The sequence below is a fragment of the Cyprinodon variegatus genome, unplaced genomic scaffold (genome assembly GCF_000732505.1).
Source record: "Cyprinodon variegatus isolate N-32 unplaced genomic scaffold, C_variegatus-1.0 Scaffold1853, whole genome shotgun sequence".
NCBI lineage: Eukaryota > Metazoa > Chordata > Actinopteri > Cyprinodontiformes > Cyprinodontidae > Cyprinodon > Cyprinodon variegatus.
Window position 1 is genome coordinate 29325 of NW_015152306.1, and position 18767 is coordinate 48091.

The following is an 18767-nucleotide window of genomic DNA, read 5'->3' on the forward strand; positions in this document are numbered from 1 at the left end:
CAGTTCAAGCTTCAAGCTTTTGAAGCGGGATCATCGTCCAATCAAGCGGTTCATGGCAAATAGCCAACAGAAGCGCAAGAAGCGTGTTGACAAAAGAAGATGCAAAATAACTCTCCATGAATTGAGAAGGATCAAGCAGGAAGCTGCCAGGAAGCCATTAGCCACCAGTTGTGCCATATTTCAGAGCTGCAACATGTCTGGAGTGCCGAGAAGCACAAGATGCTCAATACTCAGGGACCTGGCCAAGGTAAGGAAAGCCGAAAAAAGGCCACCTTTAAAGACAAAACGTCAAGATTGGGCCAAGAAATATCTAAAGACTGATTTCTCCAAGGTGTTTTGGTCTGATGAAATGAGAGCGAGTCTTGATGGGCCTGATGGATGGGCATGAGGCTGAATCAGTAAAGGGCAGCAAGTTCCTTATCGACTCAGACTCCAGCAAGGTGGAGGTAGAATAGTGGTAAAGGCTGGTCAAGGCTCATCAAAGATGAGCTTGTGGGACCTTTTCGGGTTGATGATGGAGTCAAGATCAACTCCCAGACCTGCTGCCAGTTTCTGGAAGACACCTTCTTCAAACAGTGGTACAAGAAGAAGTCGCCATCATTCAAGAAAAATGTGATATTCATGCAGGACAATGCTCCATCACACGGATCTGGATCGCAAACAAATCACGACACTGACAGAATCTATGGATGGAAGGCTTTTGAGCGTCACGGTGAAGAAAGGTGGCTATATTGGTCACTGATTTGTTTTTTGTTTTTGAATGTCGCAAATGTTTATTTCTGAATTTTGAGGTATTTTGGTTTACCTGGTGAAAATAAACAAGTGAGATGGGCATATATTTGTTTTTTTATTACATTGCCTAATAATTTTGCACAGTAATATTTACCTGCACACATAAACATCTTCATAAAATGACCAAATCTAAAAAAACAAAAAAAAAAAACAGATCAACTTCCAAAATTATGAAACTTTGATATTAGGGAGTCTTATAGGTTGATTTAGAACTCCATGAGGCCCAATAATAAAAATAATCCTCAAAAATACAACTTGCCTAATAATTCTGCACACAGTTTATTTTAGATACTGCTAGCATACATTGTTCGCAGGGTAATTTGCTCTTCTTTAAATGATCACTTCTGCCAAGAAATGAAAAACAAAATAAATCAATAGAAAAGTCAACTTGGCCTCAAGCTCGATATTTTGATCTCATAAAGTCAGTTATCATGTAACGTGTAGACATTTTTTTTTAATGTTCAATTAAAATGGCAAATATAATGTTTTGATTTTTTGGGAACTGGGAGGATTGATGGCTGTCCAGCTGCTGATGCTGAAATCTGCTGAAATCTCTATTCCTGGGAGTTAGTTTCCAATTGGAAAAGCATTAGGAAAGCTCCCCTGAAGTTGCAGTTTCCCAGCTTTAACAGCCCAGAGGATAGCATCCAATATGGCTGCCAAACCTGTAGACATTTTTAGCACTGCTAACACTTTTCATGTCAAAAGCATGGTTGTATCACATCTTTTTGTGATTATGTTCCTTTAGTGAATAACTACATGAAACAATATTGTATCAGCTTATATTGTTTATTCTTGTTAATATTGAAACAAGTTCGAAATATTGTGTTTTTTCTATTTGGCCTAAAACATGCTCACTTTCCATTTAACAACATTCCAAGTTCTGACCTCTGAGATAACCTGTAGGTTATTGAGCTATATTTTGCCTCTCTAACTGAATAGTTAGACGGCCAACTATTCAGTGAGATACCAATCTTCAATCAAAATATAGTTACTAACAAACAGGTGTTGCATTTTTTTTGACCAGCCCCCTTTTTAACTTTAAACTTATTCCTTAGCTTTATTCTTTTCGTTTTGGCTTGCAAAGCATTTCAGGTGGCCAATCTGACCTATTAAGGGTCAGCCTCTAGGCTGGAAACTGCTCTAAAGTTGCAAGAATTCTTAAGTTATTGGATCAGATTTGCAAACTGATCTAGAGTTCAGTTGGTTGTTTGTAGGATGTTTCTTCTTGGCATGTAAGGAACGAGAGCCTGGGAGACAGCTGCATGCCTTGTCCGGACTGTTGACCTCATGCGACTGCTGAACTAAATACCAGCTTCAAGAGTGTCTTTTAATAATATTGTGAGTTAACTGATTTGTATTCCCAGTTTTTATTCACGGCTCTGTTGTATTTATTGCAGGCCCAAGACAAAAGGAAAGCGCTGGAGGAGACCAAAGCCTACACCACCCAGTCCCTGGCCAGCGTGGCCTACCAGATCAATGCCTTAGCCAACAATGTCCTGCAGCTGCTGGACATCCAGGCCTCGCAGCTGCGCCGCATGGAGTCCTCCATCAACCACATCTCTCAGGTCAGAAAAACCCACCGCAGGCCCAACAGCTGCAAAAAGCTGTGCCCTACCGTTTCTTAGTATCTTAGTTTATACGCAGACGTTGCTGTTTTTAAATCTCAGCTTGAACCACAGTTCCTCTTACTGGTGCATCATTCTTATTCAAGACTTGTCTGGCTGTTTATTTATGTCAGAGGAAATGCTCTCTTTCCTTTGTTTAACTGATGCGACTCTAAAAGGTTTTCATTTGCAATGATTGGCCAGTCATTTCCGGTACGAATAATAATTAGTTGTTTTTTTTTGTTTTTTTTTACTTGTATGTAGCTGTAGAGAAGGAGTCACCAACACAGCAGCAGGTAGCCCACTGGAGCAACATCACCTCATTCTATAAAGGGCATAGCTCACCAGTTAACTATTCCTATAATATGATTTTATTCTATTGCTCCTCTTTTTATGACACTCATCAGTGTGATATATGTTTTGTAATACATAAACTTTTATTAAACTTTAACTCGTCCAGTTCAAAGTTCAGTAAAAACTTACTGCATGTAAGTGGGTACACTTATGACTCTGTACCTACTAAGCACTAAGTAGCAGTGATCCCTGCGGTGGAGCGACTGTGTTTCATAGATCCTAACTTCAGTGCATTCACCAAACTCTGAGCAGTCGAAAATAAATTCAAACCTTTATAAAAAACTACAGATTTAGACATAACTTTGGCTGAGATGGAGAAACCGCTGTTCAGTCACCACAAACATGCACATCCCCCTCAGGTGAATATAAAATCATTTTCTCGAGGTAATTGTAGAGGTTAATTGTGGTTTAGAAACGATGAGGTGTTGTATCTTAAATCCTATCAATGCTAAAGGATTATAAATAAAATAAGAAAATACAGTAATTTTATTATTATTAATTTGTTTTTCCAGTTACATTGAATTCAGTCATTTCCTGCTCCACTCTCCATGACAACCACCATCCACATGGTTGTTGATGTAAAAAAGAGTCTAATTTAGCTCGGTAAGGTAACCCAAATGGAGAACTTCCAACCTAGTTTACATTCTTACACATTTGTCCTCGCTCATCTGATATGAGTGGGAGTTCCACTGTTCCTTCGCTATATTTAAACCCCTTCTTGTGACCTTTGTAGATCTGGAGTTAAACATGAACTAGTAGTATCTTTTTGGGTCAGATGAAAATTGTTTATGTTTTCCTATTCTTTTTTTTTTTTATCAATTCCATGCATTTTAAAAGTACAATTTCCATTTAACCAATGGGAAACCATGTCAACATTGCCTCCTTTTATAACATCATCATCTAGTGGTATGTTTCTTTCGTTTAAAGCTCATCTGAGCTTTAATGCTGAAGGTCAGCCTGCATACTTTAGTTGCAGGCTGACCTTGTAGTTGTTACCATCTCTTTCTTCTAATGTGGAGTATTGCCACCCTCTCCTTTACTGCTTATGGAAATAAAATTAGCAGAATTCATTAGACCGCAGTTTTACACATGCCTAAATCACGCAGAACATAAAACAAAGCAGTAAGTCCAGAGTAACCAATAAAACTAAAGTGACCATAATAAAAACTCTAGTACAAATGCTTTCCAGTATTTGCATAAACAGGATGGATAAGGTAGGAAATGTTGGTCATTATGATAAGGGCCTCCTGTGGGATACACACATACTCTGCTGTTGTATTACTGCTAACCATGCTAACATAAGGATACAATCCAAGATGTAAACTATGTGAGGATAATTTCTTTAATTTGAAGTAGTAAAACACCAACATACTACCACTGAATCTCACAGTGACATCACCTTCCCTTATTTTTCCATGGTTATAATTAATGCCAGAGTTTCGTAAAAACTATTGATGAAGAACCAACCACAAAGCTATCGTATCATTTCTTTCTTGATATATAAATAAGTTTTAACAACCTCACAATTGATATAATAATAATAATAGTAATAAGTGCCGTTTTACTTTTTCTTGTATTGTTTCAATAAACCTTTATTTTATTAATGGGAGATCTTAAAATCGTGAAAATTCTATCTAGTTTTTAGACATTTGTTTCCGTTTCTAATGTCTAAAGTGGAGCTGTTCAACAGGGGAGGTCCGCGATCCCTAGGGGGTTCACGGAGGTACTGCAAGTGGGTCGTGAAAGTTTTGGTTGTTTAGACTTTTTTTTTTTTTTTTATATATATATATATTCCCGCTTAAATACACATTCACATTAATTCAACAAACTGTAGTAAAAAGATAAAGTCATCAATGCACACATTCAGCGACACATGGGAGCTCTTTCAAGCTGGGAACCGTTTCATTCACAACACCTGTCCCATCAACCAGGAATCAGAAATACTTTAATGATCCATGGGTGAAATTACTTTCGTTACATTACTCCATCTGTCATAGAGTGACTATAGGACCAGTTTGATATAACACAATTTCATACTATGTATATAATTAGGGGGTCCATCTCGCTCATCACCGGCTTCTTCAGTTTCCTATATTTTCCTATACTTGAGTCCTCCACTCAGTGGGACAGTCTACATATAAAAGTCTTGATGCCTGTGCATTGCTTCTTCATCGATCTGTTATATGTATTTTTGTCCATCCAATATTACTAATTCTTCACCTACTCGCCAACGAGCTCATGTGCCAATTCTTACTTTTGTCCATTTATAAATCTGTTTATCCTTTATCTATTCATAAGTTTGTTTTTTATTCATAAGTTTGTTTTTTATTCATCCCTTCATCTAAAGGCCGATCAGTCAATTTATTCTTCCACCCATCTGTTCACACCTGGGTTTATTTTCTTTGCCATCTCGTTTTCCCTGTCCATCACAGAGATCAGAGTGAGAAGGTGTTTGACATGGTCATTGTGTAATTTGTGACAAACATGGTGTGACAGCCCTGATTCAGATCTAGGCTTATCTGAAAATATGTCAGACCAGTTTGAACTGTAATTTCCACATGACTTTGACATTCAACACCCCTTCAACACACACAGACATCCACACGCTTTCAGTGCAAGGCATGCTTGCATTTACCAGAAAATGCATCAACTGCTGCATATGTGGCCTTTCGTTTTAGTTGTGTTGACACCCTCCCCTCTATCATTACCCCTCAGCGTCTCTGTAACACTAAGGCAGGAAGTGCTGCAAACTGAATGGTGTAGCCAGCAGGGATTTCTACCTTGAGCTGTGTGTGAAGTGGCTGCTAAGAGCCTGGGAACAGGGAGCTCTTTGTAATATCCCTATAATGCCCCGGACAGAGGGGGAAGACGGGATGTGCATGTTTGTGGTGTTTGAACAGTGGTTTCTCCATTTCCTGCAGCTTTTTCACCTCATTCAGCTTCACCAAATCAAACCCACAAATGAGCATTCAACTGTGACTAGTCTTCAACCTGTAGGTAATTAAATTATGAGATGCAAAAGAGGAGGTTTAACTTCTAAAAGGGAGTATTAGAACAAACTCCTTACATTTCTGTTTTTGTGTTTATTAAAAACCAATTTTAATTTTACTTTGCTCTATTCCCTTTGTGCCAAAGTATTCAGTATTTTGCCACTGATGGGGCTATTAGAGCCAGGCTGTCATCAAAGGAAAGTAAATTGGCTTTTATGGTAGAGGAACAACCCTAGAACCACAAAGAATCAAGCCGATCATAAACAGACTGCTGATGCAACACCTGTATTATAGTCCATATTGCTGCATGCTTCCCTATACCTACATTTAATGGAAGGAAAGCTCCCTTTATAGTCCAACAGTGGGGTAGTTTGTCTTTTGCATTTAACCTTTCCGTTAGGTAGTGTTGTGCTGTCAAACTGATTAGCAGACGAGCAGTGTTGTGCGGCTAAGGGCTTAGGGACCCAGAGGGACAGACTGAGGCTTGACCCAGTAATCTTTCAGCCACTCTAGGAAAAAGATGCTCAGCTCTCCACTAGGCCACCACATACAACCAAGAAATTAGCCTCTGACAATTAAAGCTCAGTGGATTATTTGCAACTGGCCAAATTAAAGTAAAGTACCTTTTGAAGAAAATGTTTTTATTTCATACTTTGTAAATGTACCAACTGTAACGCATGGTGGTGGCAGCATGACACTGTTTCGACAATGATCCTAAGCAAGCATCAAAACGGGTGTCGTTTCTGTGTCGTATCTGTAAGGAGTGGATATAAACTTATCATTGAAACTTTGGATTTTTGAAATCTATGCTAACTGGTTGATAATATAGACAAAGAACAAGTCTTAAAGACATGTGTGGATTGTATGCTCTTTATGTTGCAGGCCCTCATGGAGAGACTTTAAAATATGACGTTCATTTTAACTCCAACTACTTATTTAGAAAAAGCAGCCGTAGGGTGATGCCCTTCTGATTTAACCTTCTGCCTCTGCCGCGCGCTGCACAGACGCAGCTCACCAGAGTCCATGGAGGCCCGGATCCTGCTGGACTGAGCTCGCACTTTTTTTGGGCAATAATAAACTCAGAAGTCACCATGTGGCTGTGCAAGCAAGGACAGCCTCAGTAGATGGCTCATTATTTGATGGTGCTCTAAAGTAAAAAAAAAAAAAAAAAATTACTTATTATAGCTCATGATGGTCCAATTAAAAAGGAGATCAATATGTAGATGATGTAGCATTGGAGTCGAACTTGATAAGTGGGAAAATTAGCCGTATTCTAAGAAAACGTTTACACTTAATTTGTTGTATATTGTCTCTTTCTTTCAGGTTATAAGTTAAAATTGTGTTTCAGGGTTTTTCTGCAAACAGAAATCAAGTAAATCAAATAATAGTTATCAAACTGCTTATTTTGTTTGAAAATATAATAAACCTGCTTTTTTAGGTCTTATCATACTTTTCTTTATTGTCACATTAAATTAAAATGTTTATTAAGAATAGCATAAAAAATATTAAATGTAAAAAACGTGCGTTGCTTAATAACTTTCAGTTTTGTTCAATTTTGGCTCCGCCCAGTGGACAAAAGCTTTGTTTAGCCTGAAATAAGACCGCATTTCCCATGAGCACCAGCGTGGTAAAGACCATAGCGTGGTAAAATCCTGTTCTCCTTCAGTTAGATTAAATTACATTTCTGTTTCCAGTGGTTGTTTGAAAGTTGAATAGCGATGTGGTAATGATTCTGTGGCGAAGTGTTTGACTTTGGTTTTGCACGGTAATCCTGCACCTCGAGCCCCTGTTCAATTTGCCCAAATATACAGTCTCTCAGGGAAACTTAATAGCATTGTCTTCTGACTTTATATAGAATGGGGAAAGGGGGCAGTGACGTATGACGGAAGGTCTAAGAGTGTGGTATTTTCGATGATCCAAGACCAAAGGAATCTATTTAAAGAATTTTTACACATCTTTGGCAAGGAAGCCATTAAATGTGGTTTCACTGTTTTTTTATTTGCTTGGTCATGGCATCTTTGACTACCCACATCTCAGGAAATTCCCCTTTAGTCTGGTGGGAAAGTGACACATTAGATTAGATTAGAAAGGGGAGAAAATGATTCAGACTGCTTCAATAATGAGTCTTATTCATCAGGCTTTTACAAGAGACGATAAATGCAAAATAAACTGTTCTTAGACAGGAAGAGATCCATGTCTGATTTATTTGGGTCTGGATGGGTATAAAGAGAGAGAATAGATTCCTTCCATCCTTGCTTGCTTTCTTCGCTGATGCATTTTTCTTCCCTTTTTCCCTAAAGTACGTCTTTTCCTTACTTGCTCTCTTTCCTTCCTTACTCCCTCATTCTTGTCTGTTTCCTTTTTTGATCATGTTCTTATTTCTTGTCTTCTTTAAACGTATCTTTCCTTCCATGACCCTTTCCCTCCTTCCTCCGCCTTTTTATTGCTCATGTCTTTTTTTTCTTCCTCTTTTTTACACATTTGGATTTTCCAGCTTTCATATTTATAGAAATATCTTCCACAACTTCATAGTTAAATTTGTGTGTTAGGTTTCAAAATGAGGTCTGAGACTTCAGAAAATTCCATCCTTTTATAAGTTTTGAATGTTGACATGAAAAAGTGAAGAATCCCTTCTAGAAACGTACAAGAAATGAAAGCTTGAAATTTGATGGCTTGGACAAGTAAAAGGAAGAATGATTTTGCAAGAGGCTGACAGAATACATCCTGCAACACATGGTTTTTATCTGTATGGATCCATTTAGGATGATGTAAATCACTCCTTGTTCCATTTGGATCTGGCCAGGGTTCATATTGAACCCGGTGACCAGAGCAACAGAGCAGCAGAACAACAGGATGGATACAGAAAACAGCTGACACACACACAAACACACCTACTGGTTTGTTCCCACAGCCATGAGGTTCACAGAGCCGCATGCTGCTCTTATCTGATCAGTCAGGAGTTTGATTTACTCTCAACATATGAGCTCATCGCAGCTCTTTCTGTTATTTGTCATTCCAGTTTGCGTTCCCAGGAGGTGCAACTGCCTGCAGCCTGTGTGTTTGTTTCTGCATTGCTTTGACAAAAAGACACACACACACATACAGACACACACTTTAGAGCAGCTTGTTAAAGTTTCATCTGCTTGCTGCAGAGATGACTTGCTGACCTCCTCTTGAGGAAAAATGGGCACATACCCAAACAGGATACAGAGCGTTATGGCTTTTTCAGAGCTTGTGTGTTTGCTCCTTGTGTTTCCTGCTGATTCCTCTGCGTTTGGTTGTTTTGGTCTCTGCCTCTTCCTGTAGAAGATATCGAGCATGTCTTTCTTACATCGGTTTATGAAAGTAATGCGTCTCTATGATCTCCGCTCTTTCTTAGCGCTCCTTGCTTCCTGGCAGAAGCACATCAGAAACATTCCGGCTTTTTTTTTCACTCCTGGATTTAGCAAGTTTGGCAAAGTTTTAAACTGTAAGAAAATGTTTTTCTCACAATATAAAACCAAAAAAGAGGAATGATTACTATATTAAAAACATTCAAAATAAAAATGGTACAATAGTTTTCAATATATGATGGGTAGGAATTTGTTTACAAGTAGATAAATATAGCTCATTGTATATTCTGAGCTCTCTAAAATAAATCCTAATGGTTTGGATTAAAATAATAAATCCATAAAGGATAGCTTGAGGCAGAAAAAAAAAAAATAAAACTCTTATCAAACTTTGCGTTGTCTTTTTGAGATCAAATCAGCTTAATTTTAGCATTAAAACATATTATCTTAGTGTAACTGTCCTAAAATCCTAATGAGGAACCAGCAGCTTCAGAATAAATTAGGTTCAAAGTTTAGTTGAAATTCATCCAATGTTTCAATTTCAAAATAGTTTTATACAATTTTTTTGACTTATTTTTAACTGCTCTGCTTTAATTAAATAAATTATATAAATTCTGTTTTCTAAAAATATTTTTTGCCCTGACCAGGGTAGAAATATGTCTTATAAACCTGAAACAAACATTTATATTAATACGTGGAAAATGGACAAAGATGGAGAGCTTTACAAATTCACGAAGGAAAAGTTAAACATTTAGATGTATATCACATGCAAAACTTCTACTTTGAAGCTTTAGCTTCTGATATTTTGCCGAAATAATCTATTCATTGTCAGTCTCTCCTTTCACCTGAAAAATCATTTGATTGTCCAGTTTTTCCTTCCATTTGTCCATCCATCCAACCATCCATTAAATTAGCCTTCTATCCCCCTGTGTTTTCTTCCATTTATCTACCGGTATGTATTTGTCAGTGTGTTAATCTGTTTTTATTTTTCTCTTATCTCCATTCCTTCTTTCGCTTGGATGTTTTTACCAAATAAATTCCAAGCCTGGCCACTAAAATATCTGCCACTCATTTATTGTGATTTTTTCTATTTATACTTTCATAATGTCCTAAAAGATCAGAAAACAATGGACTAGTTGGGAATCTTGACATCAAACATGAATGAAAACTGAAACCAGCAAATGACTCTCTGAAGCGAGGGAGATCAATGTCGTCTCTTTCTTCAGTAGGTCTGAGTTTCTCTGACATCATCTGGCCTTCAGCATCTAAGATTTGGCAGCTGCAGCTCGGTTACACACATGCTCCATCTGTCCCGCATGAGGAAAGGTTACAGAGCCAGCCCCACTCATCAGCCACTTTTCTTGTTAGTTCCTCTGTCCTTCCTCGTCAGTTTCAGCTCAGTCTTTACCACCTAACAATCCCCTGCAGCTGCATCTAAATAATCCTCATCTGTTAACTTTTTCTCTAAAACTTTAAAGGGGGAAGTTATTAAACCCTGACGTGGTTATTTTAAACTCAGATTTCTTCCCGTAGATGTGTTTTTATTGCTGAAATTTGGATTGTTTTTGGTTGTTTCTATTTTTCTCTGACTCTCAGCCTGAGAATGATTGAGGATGGTTCTAAGCAGATATGCAAACTTTCAGGAGGCTGCATTGGCCGCAGACCAAAGTGAGATTGGAAAGAGTCAGCCAAGGTGTTTCCATATGTGCTGCGTAAGCAAACAGAGCTCTGACCTTGGCACGTTGTCCTGACTCTAAATTTTCTGTTTCTTTCTGCCATACAAGTGGTAGAGATTATCTCTCCAGGGTTTCACACCTCCTCTCTTGGCTTCATCATGCTTCACAGGATGTTGAGTTTACCAGAGGGATTTTTTCTTTATGGACAGCTGACCTTACCTCTAACATCCTCAAAGTAGCACCAGAAGCTCTAAGAAGCAGCTCCACCAAGCAGTTGGACTGTCCAGATGAGGAGCGTAATTAATACCCTGGCTGAAGTCTTGCTGGCAGTCGGACCAGATGAAGTCTTCTTGGCCCAGGGCAGAGTTGGAAGTCTTGGTTGTTCAGAGTTCCTGGTTTAAATCCATGATGATGAACTTGCGGGTGGTTTTTCCTTAAGGTTTGGGTCCTAATTAGAAAATCATTGTTTACAGACATGAGACTAATTATTAAACATGTTGGAAATTAACTTTTTTTGCTGAAAAGTAGAATCTTACCACAAGCATTTTTGTATTTTGATGCTGCAAATTAGTCAGTATGGTTTCATAAAATTGAATTCTCTTGGAAATGTTAATAAGGACATCTGTTGAGGAATACCTTGAACTGTGGGGACAGTGAATAGAGGTGGATGATAGATAACTTACTCTCGTTAGCAATAAGTTTTACCTATTCAGGAATTATCAAAAAATGAGACGGGTAAGTATTTAAAAATGTTAGTCTTTTTCTGTTAAGCTTATCAAAGACTGTCAGAGCCTTAAATAAAGCAAAACTGCTCTAAAGATACACCTGCTCATCGTCAACAAAGGTTCATCGTTACTCACGCCACATTTATTCAAGCTGCTATCCTGATAAACAGTGAAGTTGCAAACATTATCACTTTTTTTTTTGTATCACAGTATTTTTTTCTCTAAACTACCCAGAGTATCACAGCAAGGGGCTGCAAGATATACCTCAAATGTATTGTTATGCATGCATTGCTTATGGCAGTAATATATTTGGTGACAGTCAATGCAGCATAAAATGCTTTAGAGGGTAAAGTAGCACTAAGGTAGTCATTTGTTTTCTGGTTTTTCAGGTTTTTCGTCCTTTCATAGTCATATCCATCAGCAAATCGGGTTTCTGTCACCACTGCATGTGTCACAGCCGTAATATGTCACACTTGATCCTCATAAACAATAAACTTTCTGAAAGGTTTCTGAAAGGAAGTAAGAGAACTAATTATAGTCGATGTGTTTTCTATCAGTTTATCTTGCATGTGCTGTTTATACACGATCCTGCTCAGCTGCATGTTTCTTTCACTCCTGTGTGGTTTTCATATTTTGGTCACCTAACTAGCGTTTGTGGGCCTGGTGAACCCGCAATCTTTTAATGTTAAAAATGAAACACAAAAAATGGTTGTACATTCAAACAGAAACCAGATGTTCAGTTCATGACAATTGCATCAACATAAACTGCATATACACTTAATTTTTTCATATGTTTTGTCTATAACTGCAACTGTTGCACCGTTATGTTTCAGAAACATGTTCCACCTCTCTTAAAGGTTTTGTGGAGGATTTTAGTGATTTTTATTTTATTTTTTGGTAAAAATCTGCCATATCCACTTAAAAAAATGCACATGCACAACCCTGTACCCACTTTTAAAAGTGAACGCCAATTAAATGCATGCAAGAGCATGTACAAGCCCATTTCTCGTGCACTTTCTGTTTAAAAGTTGCTGTTTGCATCGCTCATACAAGCTTACTTTCCAAAAGAAGATTTGCAATTGTAAAAATGGGGACAAGCATGTAGGGCGGCCTTACGTAAACATATCACCAGAATGATTGACGATTAGGAGGACCACTAATTTTGATGATCCACCCTGAAAAAGAACATACATTTAAGATGCACCCTTATTTTGCAACTTCTCATTTTAAATAATTGCAAAAACAAATGTCCAGATTTTTGTTCTTCACAGATAATGAGCCAAGTATGCAAAAGTGGTCACTTCAATGTGTTTTTCCTTAACTGAAAAAAGAAGGGGAAAAAAACACCAGACATTCACAATAAATAAAGATTTAAATAGCTATGTTTCCATTGACACAATTATTTGTATTGATGGCCTGATCAGATCAAAAATGTTTGCTGTAAATATGTCAGACTGTAGATTTTAATATGATCCGATCAGAAAAAAACTTCATTCCGAAATAGAAAGCTGGTTTTTGCTGATCACCGTCTTATTGGTGTCCATGTAAACACACCCATTTGAATATTTGAAGTAAAATAATCTACACCGCTTATGAGTCCAACGTCAGCGTGACGTTTTTCTCTTTCTCCTTCACCAACTGGCTCCTTGTCCTCCTCGGTGGGAGGAGGGGGCTCTAAATGTAATGTGTGAAAGAACAAACCATCCTGCCCTCTACTAATGTAGCCAAGGAGCGTACTGCTGGGCCCTTAACTAAAATGACCAAAAACAAAAGTATGGATACAAAGATGCAACAAAGGTCCAATATTAGAAAAGAACCCCAACTACATCTGTAAACAAGACTGTAGAAAACTGAAGAAAAAAAGAAAAGTGAGGGGCTGGCAGAAAGTGTAGCTATAGCTAAGGATGTGCGGACAAGTAAGGGTTGGTTTACAAAACGGGCAGTTTCTTCTTCTAATAGTAAAGCATTGCTGGAAAATGAGGCAGTTCCATGCATGCTCAATTGATTAAATCTGATCAAATGCTTGGTACATATATACACACGCCATGATGGGATCCTTTCATTCAGTGTCCATGTAAATACAAATTTTTGAACTCATAGCTAATTTGTAGCTAATGACATAGCAGTTTTTATGATACTTTAAATTTGTCTTTATTGAACAGAGTTCTATTGCTTTAAAAATATATATATATTTTTTACTGTTTTTGAATCTGCATGCTTCCATTAAAACAGTCACAACAATTTAATGTTACAGCGGAAATATTTAGGTGTGCTACAATAGGTGTGGACAAATTATCAGTATATTAATCTTCCTCCCCAGCCTGAAACACATGGTCTGCATGTTGCTGTGTCTCGCTGAAACAAAGCTGACCAGCTCTTAATTGTCTTTCAGTCAGCAACACATATCCAGCATCGGTTAGACTGAAACCAAAATAATCAACCTTAAACACACCTGTATTGGTCGATCTCTAGAGTAAAGGGTGACACTCTTCAAGTCTTTAGTCAACATTTTTACCCTGAACTGGAGATTTTTCACTCATCCAACCAGTTTTTGTTGCAAGACAGAAGTGTATTAGGTTTCTTTCAGCCAGCTGACCAGCAGCACACAGAAAATCCAAACAGCAGAAAAACACTCTCTCTCCTGTCCTGTAATTTAAGTTTTAATCAATGAATTCTACGATGAAAACGTGTACTGTTTCTAAAAGATGGTAAAATCTTGCTAGAAAATGAAAGACTTGATAGGAAACTTGGTGTGATCCTAGTTTATATTTAAGGTCTATTTTTGTTTTGATTGAAGTTCAGTCAATGGAAACTCCAAACTGTCTTCCAGGCAGCAGTAACACATGATGGGTGTTACTATGTTCCTACGTAATCTGGAGCCTGGTGAAAAGGCTGTTATTTTCTAAATGAATAATGTGAAGGAACCCTGAAATGAACTTTTAAAGCATTAATGAAACCTTCCCAGTCATAAATCATATGTCACCTTGTTGGATCCCGTGGTGTTAAAGCTATAGCTCTAAAAATAGCCCTCAGTTTGTCATATTTGAAGCAATATTTCCAGGCAAACCCGATGGGAACAGTCTGCCTTCATATTTAGGTTCTTGTAACCACTGACAACACAACAATCAGCCACAGAGCTGACTCAATCATAACCTAAAATGATGAAGTCCAAAGATCTCTTTAATCAATGATCATGAGTCAAAACATAAACATGAACATTCTGCCAGTCACTTTTAATTTAAAGGTGGGGTGTATTTCTTCTGGGCAAGTCGAATGATTCAGAAATAGGAACCATCTAAAACTGGAAAGTCTGCATCTGGTGAATAAGGGAATAGAAACAATGTTCTGGAAAACAAGCCTACCAGTCTTGAACATATTGGTGTCATTCATTGAGAGACCTTATGAATCATCTGCCTTTTAGTGGTCTGTTGCTCTTCAGTCTAATGGTTGGAGCTCTGGAACACTTTGTGAAAACACCCTTTCAGTCCCAGGGATTAGATGTTTTTCTGCCTTGGTATTTGCATTTGCATTGTATTTATTTACACTGGCTTACAAATGTATTCGTACCCCTTGAATTTTTCCACATTTTTTCACATTACAACCACAAACTATTTATTTAACTGAGATCTTATGTGAAAGACCAAAACAAAAAGGAAGTGTATAACTTTGTGAACTATAATTTTTTTTTAGCACGATAAAAAAAAAAAAATAATAAAAAAATGTTTTCCAAATAAACTACACAGTGAGGTGTGCAAATGTTTGTATACTACTTTTCTGAGTGCAGCCAAATGAGGAGCTAACGGGTTCACGAAGTCCAAGAATCAAACCCTATAAAGTTGCAAAGAAGTTTAAAACGGGCTTTAGCTAGAAAGAAAATTAGCTTAGCTTTGAATATCTCACAAATAGGAGAGCACTGATCAGAGGTGCAGCAGTACAGAGGTACCATGGACCTCTGAAGGTCCATGGTACCTCTGTACTGCAGAGGTACCATGGGAGAACTGCAGAGATCCACAGCTCAGGTGGGGAAATCTATCCAAAGGGTGACTATCAGGCTATGTTCACACAGCAGCCTGAAGTGACCCAAATCCATTTTTTTTTGTCCATAGGCAATCCGTATCAGATCTTTTAATGACAATCTGAACAACACATATCCGTTTTTTTCCCAATGCGACCAAGGCCCCTTGGCTTTGTGGTCCTGAATCCAATACGTATTTGATCTTTTCAAATGCGAACTGTGTCTGAACAGCCAGGTCGCATTGGTCCAAACTGAACGTCATTAATACTCAGCAAAGGTCCCTGTTCTGCATCTTGCTGTGCAGAAGTGAGAAGAAAAACAACCACCATGGCAGATAATAATGAGGAGAGCAGTCTTTATTTTTAACCGTCTTGAAAAGATTATGTTAAGGTTGGGAAAGATCGCAAGATTCGCTCCACCACTACCATCCATGTTTACTACCGCAAACACAAAGCAAGCAAGCTTGCTTGCATCCTTTACTGCGCATGCGGGACACCTAAGTTGTATGAATGCAGTTCACATAGGAGATCACATATAGGTAGCATATATTTGTAAATTTTAACGGCAAAGCAAAAAAACTGAATTGAGCATTGATGCTGGCAGTGTGGATGTAGCCTTAGATTGCACAAAAGAGAGCAGAAGAAGAGCAAAAGAGAACCGTAAGAAGTTCCATTTTCAGTTTGCCAGAAGCAATATTAGGTACCAAGTAAACAGGCGGATAAAGGCGCTTTGGTCAGATGAGACCAAAACTGAACTTTTTTGGCCAAAACACAAAACATTGCATGTAGTAGAGCATGAAAGGTATGTTCACACCGAACGTGTTGTAGACGTCAACTCATTTGATATACATGCAAAGTCAATGGTGGATGGCTTCAAGCAGCGTTGAGAGATCCTGGTGTCTCAATTTCAGAGTACTGAACTACTTTGGTAGCTATTCAAGGAGTTTTCTCAGAGACTTATTCAATATTTCAGTAGGATCATAATCCTGATTAACTGACTGCTCAGATGACGTTTAGAGGTGGACTTTGTCGCCGAAAAACGTGTTAAAACTATTTTCTCCAACTCATCAAAGTAAATAAAGCCCAGCTGCTCTCTATCTTGTGACGTCATAGTAGAGAAGATAAATAACCCAAGTGCAGATCATCCAGAGCATCAACGGATCAAAATGTATTGACCAGCATTTGACTCAGCCTCCAAGTTTCGCATATGACTCTGAACAAACCATCCCCACCGTCAAATATGTTGGTGGGGAGTCAGAGTGCCTATATTCTCAAATCTGACTGAGCTTGAGCAAATTGGTCAACAATTTTAGTCACTAGAAATACAAAGCTGGTAGAGACATACCTTAAAATACTTTTGCACAATAGCCTTTTTCAGTTTGTTAAAGATATTATAAAATACAATGTGGAAAAGTTCAAGGGGTATGAATACTTTTGCAAGGCATGGTAACTTTGTTTGGACAACCATCAGTAAATCGTGAAAGTTCTGACCTCTTGTGTGGAAGTGGTTTTGCACTGACCCATCCACTGAGTAATGTGAGCTGGCATTGAAATGAAAGCTGCAGCTGTTTTCTTCGCATGCAGGAAGGAGATGAGCTCTTACCGTGCCGCCTTCTCACTTCCCTCCTTCTGCCAGCTGCAGTGCTGCCTGTGCTCTCCTGTTTGCTGATCAAACAAGACGGCTTTCAACTTGGATATTGATATTTTGTGTCTTGTTGACCTTTTCTTAGGGTTTTGACTGGAAGCAGCTGCTTCCTCATGGTGTCTAGTAGCACCATCTTCCAAACTGTCAGCTCTGATTTTAGTGCCGATAATAAGGTGAAAAGAAGACGGTGCTTTTACATTGCTTGTAAATAAGTCATGGTTAAATTGAATAGGTGGGGTTGAGTGTCTGCAGTGATGTGGGTGTTATTCTATTCTGTTGTGGTTAAGTAGGTGCTGAGCAAAAGCTGAAGCTCCAGACTTATTGATCAATCAGTGCGTCAACCCATACCGTTCACGATAGAAAGGGCAAGACTGAAAACAGCATTCTTTGAAGACTAATGGTTTTTAAATCTTAGAGTAGCTCAGAGTAGAGTCTCTGCTCCTCCTAATTGGATGATGAAGACAGGAATTTTGCGATATTTAGATAGAGAAAATAGTTATGGGAAATAAAAATGAACTTATGATTAATTATCAGTGCATAGTTCTTTAGAATAATATTTGTTTTAGCTTGAGTAATTGATAACGTCAGCTTCTAGGAAATTTCTTTCAGTGTTGTCATTTTGACACAGTCCACTAGAGGGTGCTACTGTCCATTCATGAGCTGAGGTTCACTGGTATTTGCAAGAGAAGTAATGCCAGGGCGGAGGCATGTTGGAACAGAAATCGATACGGAGTCTGGTCTGGGATTATTTCCAGTTTTCAATGGCTAAAATTATGCAGAATGGACTTTATGTGGTTCCGTTATGCTAGCGCTGCAACTAACAATTATTTTGCAAATCTAATAAACTGTCAATTATTATTAATAGATTACTAATCGGATAGCCAAATCTTCCTTAAAGAAGGCTTTTTGCAAAATTAAACCAGCTGAAACTAAAACTTTTCCACTTGAGTTCTGGATAGATCATATTGACAGACGATCATATTTTTTTTTTTTTTATTTGAAATGCAAAATATTTACAGATTTATTTTTACTATTTTGGTAAAATTCCTGCTCAAGGTGGGTCGCTCTGTCAGCTAAAGGCATGTTTTATAAGCTCTATAATCTCTTTCAGCCCTAATATTTACACACTAGATAAAGTCCTTCATCCATAGCCTAAATAGTGCTCGTTTAGCCGTGCTGGACGCCACGCAGCGTAACTTCTCTGTTGTGCTTGGAAGTTGAGGATGTAATGATAGAGAAGTGAAGGGCATTACGCAACACGTTTGTAAAATTATAGAATAAAACCTGTTGCCATTAGGCAAAGGTAGATAGGAATAATTTTGTGAGTTAACAAAATCAACAAAGCCAAGCTTTAACTTTCCTCTGAGAGGAAGCAGAAACCCCATTTAAAGCACTTCTAATACCACATAGTCGCTTTCAACGCTGATTGCCGGATTACTCTGAACAACGGAGACCTCTTAACACAGTTGGCGTTCCCTTCAGTAAAAAAAAAGTGGCAAAATATTCTGACACCATGTCAGAGTGACATACCCTGTTATTTAATTATGGTTTTATATCTATTTTTTTAATTGGTAACCTAATATGTTCCTGTTTTCGTTTCTTTCACTTATATCTCATGTTTTATAATGTGTAAGA

General features: G+C 38.0%; 1 protein-coding gene across 14 annotated transcripts in view; it reads left to right on the forward strand.

The window, feature by feature from the left end:
- LOC107104706 (abl interactor 1-like) overlaps positions 1–18767 on the forward strand; it is a 67668-nt gene that overhangs the window by 20356 nt on the left and 28545 nt on the right. For all 14 annotated transcript variants that reach the window (XM_015404762.1, XM_015404763.1, XM_015404765.1 and 11 more), the window contains exon 2: positions 2193–2360. In XM_015404762.1, coding sequence (XP_015260248.1) covers positions 2193–2360 — 168 coding nt within the window. The remainder of the gene's footprint in view (positions 1–2192; positions 2361–18767) is intronic.